We start from the raw sequence: 3,420 nt of genomic DNA on the forward strand, positions 1-3,420 counted from the left end.
ATTATTATTTTTTTTATAATTTTTCATTTTAATTAGATGACATTCTTTAATCATATGGTTTTTCTGTTTTTATGATCTCCATTACCAAGTACGGCCCTGCCTTGAAGTATGACTCTCAATTTTCGATTCAAGTTGAACCACTATATAACATGAGATGCTGTTTGTCTTGTTATGAGCGCCTAATTTGATTTAGTTGTCGTCTTTTTTCCACGAGGATGATGATGATATGCAACAAAATGAAATAAATTTCTGTTAAATAAAATGTTAAGCACAAAAAAGTTGACATGAAAAGGGAGGAAATCAACCAAACAACATAATTCATATCATCACACTAGAAAAACAAACACTGAATTAGAACTTCCCAGTGACCTAAAACTGCTTATTTTTTTGTTCCAAAATGAAATTATGGGTCCTGGAAAATTGTAAATACTTGCTTCACTTTATATATCTCTGTTAGATTGTGTCCATCCCCCATAGCTTTCTTCTGCTTTGTAGCTGTCATCATATCTCTGCAACCAGAAAGGTTAATGGTAAATTGTTATAAATCTAGGTCTCTAAGCATTAGAAAAGTAACTTAACAAAATATTCTAGTCAGTCTATTAAATTGAGGTGGCAGTTGTGTTTGCATTGATTTCTTTAAAAGTTTTCACTTCAATTAGAATGTACTATATAAGAGGATTCCTGCTCAGCATTCATGACTGAATACTTAAAGTGCCCAATTCATAATTGCTGAATTCGTGGGTTCATTCGTATCGGAGTCAATGCCCTCCCTCTAATTCTAACAAGTCTATCCCACTTTTGTTCAAGAATAAAATCTCATCACAACAGTGGTTCAGGTATAATTTAAAATAGTGATTCTAGGCTTTTAGCATTACCTCTGGCTCAGGAGTAAAAGTGAGAGCCACCTTAATTTCTCCACGATAGTCTTCATCCTTCACAACATTGTATGGAGTCTCTGGAATGCTACCTTCTGCAACCACTGCATCTATAGGAATTCTGCATATAATCATATATACATGAATGCATGTTCAGTATGCCCATTCTAACCACCTTTTGTTTCATAGTTTAATTTTGATGCATTATCAATCTAAAATTTGTTATTCCATCAACCTATCAGGTACCATATGGCACTTCGGAATTAATTATTTTGAAAGTTAAATATTTTTAAGGTAAAAAGATATATACACTGACAGTGTAAAAGTTTTTTACCCTGTCACTACATCATTCACCATTGATTTTTAATTATTATTAACTTTTAAATAAAAATATTGCAAATGAATGATGAATGATACACACATTTTACACTCTATTTTTAAATGATGTAGCAACATGATATCATTATAAAAAACTTCACACCAACAATAAGTCATAATTAAATCCTTTCTATCAACAACAATTACTCATGGCAAAAAGCAAATGAAAATTAGACCAGTCACTAGAGCTACTCGGGAAGGAAATTTGCATAAATATTTGGTCCACTGGAAATTCAGAATTTATATTATTAGTCTCTTTACTTGAATATCACATTGTTAGTCGACAATATAGATATTCGACAAAGATTTATATTGGTTATTGATTATTTAACACAAATTCACTTTTTATCTATACTTAGACTAGCTATGTATAACATCAAGTATACATTTTATATCTTCATTATCTGTACAAGTCAAAAAATAATGTAACTCACATTGCCTCGCCAAGAAAATCATCTTTACTAAAATGGTCTTTATCGATTATCCTTAGATTAAGTTCAGAAGCACTGTCAGAAACAGTGAAAAGAAAGCTCTCATTCCATTTTGGGCTGGATCCACCACCTGCTATAAGTTCATAACACATTAATCAAGCCAGCAGAGAAAAAGTTATAAAGAAGCATATATATATATATAGTAAACTTTGTCAGAAATGAACCTTCTTTCACAGTGCTTTTGTGTTCCTGTGCCCGGTATGTAAGAATCACATAAGGATCTACGCTTGCTGCTCATTGCAAATAAAATCAGACTATTAGAGTACTATGATCTTGAATAATTTGCATAGTTGACTTCAATAGTCAATCCCTTGTGATTATAACCAGTTAATTTCATTGCATTTGGGAAAATACCCTTTACTCAGATTAAACATAAGGTCAATTGAAATGATAGTAAAGTTTAATGTGCAAATAAGGTAGATCCATTAAACATTACTTTATGAACAACAAATATCTAGATAGATCACATCTTAACATGAATTTTCTCTAGTTTAATATGAAAATAAGATATAATTTGTTAGCTGAGATTTAAAAACATGTATCTTGATCAAAATATTTAAAGAGTTAAAGATCATTGACCTAATACTTACAGAGAAAGTCATTGCCTTGAAGGCCTTTGGCACTGACTAAAACAACTTCAAGTGTACCACGAGGCATCTTTGTCTTTGAAATTTGAGTTTTGGGCACACTCTTCACAAATTCTATGGAGAATAACGTTTTACATATAACCCTTTTGTCTAATATTCTGTGCTAACTTAAAGTTGATATAAAAGTAGAAGTCACTGCACCAGAAAAGCCTGAACCAGTACGCACGATTGGAGCTTGACTTTGTCTGGATCCAATGTATTCCATTTAAATATTTGATTTTTTTCCTAACTTTTTATTTACAATACGGCTATTTAAACACCAAGATATTATATTTAATTAGTTAACACATACCTTATATGTACATAGGATAACTCCATAGCCCATGTTCACACTAATAAGAATATGCTGTTAAAGAAAGTGAGGTGTGTGAGCAAGCAACTTCCTAAAAAGGAAAACAAAGGAGAGTTCTTACTTTTGGGAATTAAGTAGAGGATACCGGCTTCCTTATTTTTTTCATATGCAAAACTCAAATTTATTTAAAATCAAATATGTGTGGAATGAACCAACAACCCAGATGGATACTAATAATCTAATTAATGATTAACAATCATTTTTATGAGTAAATAAATTATTTTTCTTCTTTCAATGCCATATCATCACATAGGTCAAAAAGTCGAACATTGATATGTTCTCCTAAATCATATCTTATATATTATCTCGTATTAATAAAAATATATTATGTCAATTAAAATTTTTAAACCTCTAATATTATTATTGCCTTGTTAAAGAATAGAAGTTAGTATTAGTTGTGTTGACAAAGGTAGTACAATTCCTATTTACACTCCAAGTTAGCTTAGTTTCTTCTGTAGTACAATGACAATTATCAACTGTAATGCATTGTACTACATTGTTAGCTTAGTTTAATTTACAGTACAATGACAATTATCAATTGTACTGTATTTTACTGCATTGTACTTTCTAGAGTAGCGTCTAGTGTAAGCTACAACTTTCCTATAAATAGACGTTTCCACCTATTGTAATTTGCTTTTGATTCAATAATAGCAAAGTGACAATTCAACTACCACTTC

At 30.8% G+C, this 3,420-nt stretch overlaps 1 protein-coding gene across 3 annotated transcripts; it reads right to left on the minus strand.

The window, feature by feature from the left end:
• Window positions 1-237: 237 nt before the first annotated feature.
• Window positions 238-2,746, minus strand: LOC109340900 (elicitor-responsive protein 3-like). 3 transcript variants are annotated; one of them, XM_019578670.1, is made up of 6 exons: window positions 2,335-2,746; window positions 1,909-1,974; window positions 1,688-1,817; window positions 876-996; window positions 426-509; window positions 238-380 (listed from the first exon to the last, which is right to left on the minus strand). In XM_019578670.1, exons 1-5 carry the CDS (start codon window positions 2,399-2,401, stop codon window positions 441-443), a joined length of 453 nt encoding a protein of 150 aa, XP_019434215.1. In that variant the 5' UTR covers window positions 2,402-2,746; the 3' UTR covers window positions 238-380; window positions 426-440. The 3 variants fall into 3 exon arrangements, with proteins under 3 accessions (XP_019434215.1, XP_019434214.1, XP_019434216.1); XM_019578669.1 differs by having other exon boundaries at window positions 238-509; window positions 2,335-2,737; XM_019578671.1 differs by having other exon boundaries at window positions 238-509; window positions 1,688-1,814; window positions 2,335-2,649.
• Between the last annotated feature and the right edge of the window lie 674 nt (window positions 2,747-3,420).

Source organism: Lupinus angustifolius, unplaced genomic scaffold (genome assembly GCF_001865875.1).
Source record: "Lupinus angustifolius cultivar Tanjil unplaced genomic scaffold, LupAngTanjil_v1.0 Scaffold_284_19, whole genome shotgun sequence".
NCBI lineage: Eukaryota > Viridiplantae > Streptophyta > Magnoliopsida > Fabales > Fabaceae > Lupinus > Lupinus angustifolius.

Excerpts from the sequence above, each read along its gene's own strand:
- LOC109340900 (XM_019578670.1), bottom strand. The coding sequence starts at position 2,401 with ATGCCTCGTGGTACACTTGAAGTTGTTTTAGTCAGTGCCAAAGGCCTT. Across the intron at positions 1,818-1,908 it reads CAAAAGCACTGTGAAAGAAG|CAGGTGGTGGATCCAGCCCA; the intron begins GTTCATTTCTGA and ends ATGAACTTATAG. Across the intron at positions 510-875 it reads CTTTTACTCCTGAGCCAGAG|AGATATGATGACAGCTACAA; the intron begins GTAATGCTAAAA and ends TTCTGGTTGCAG.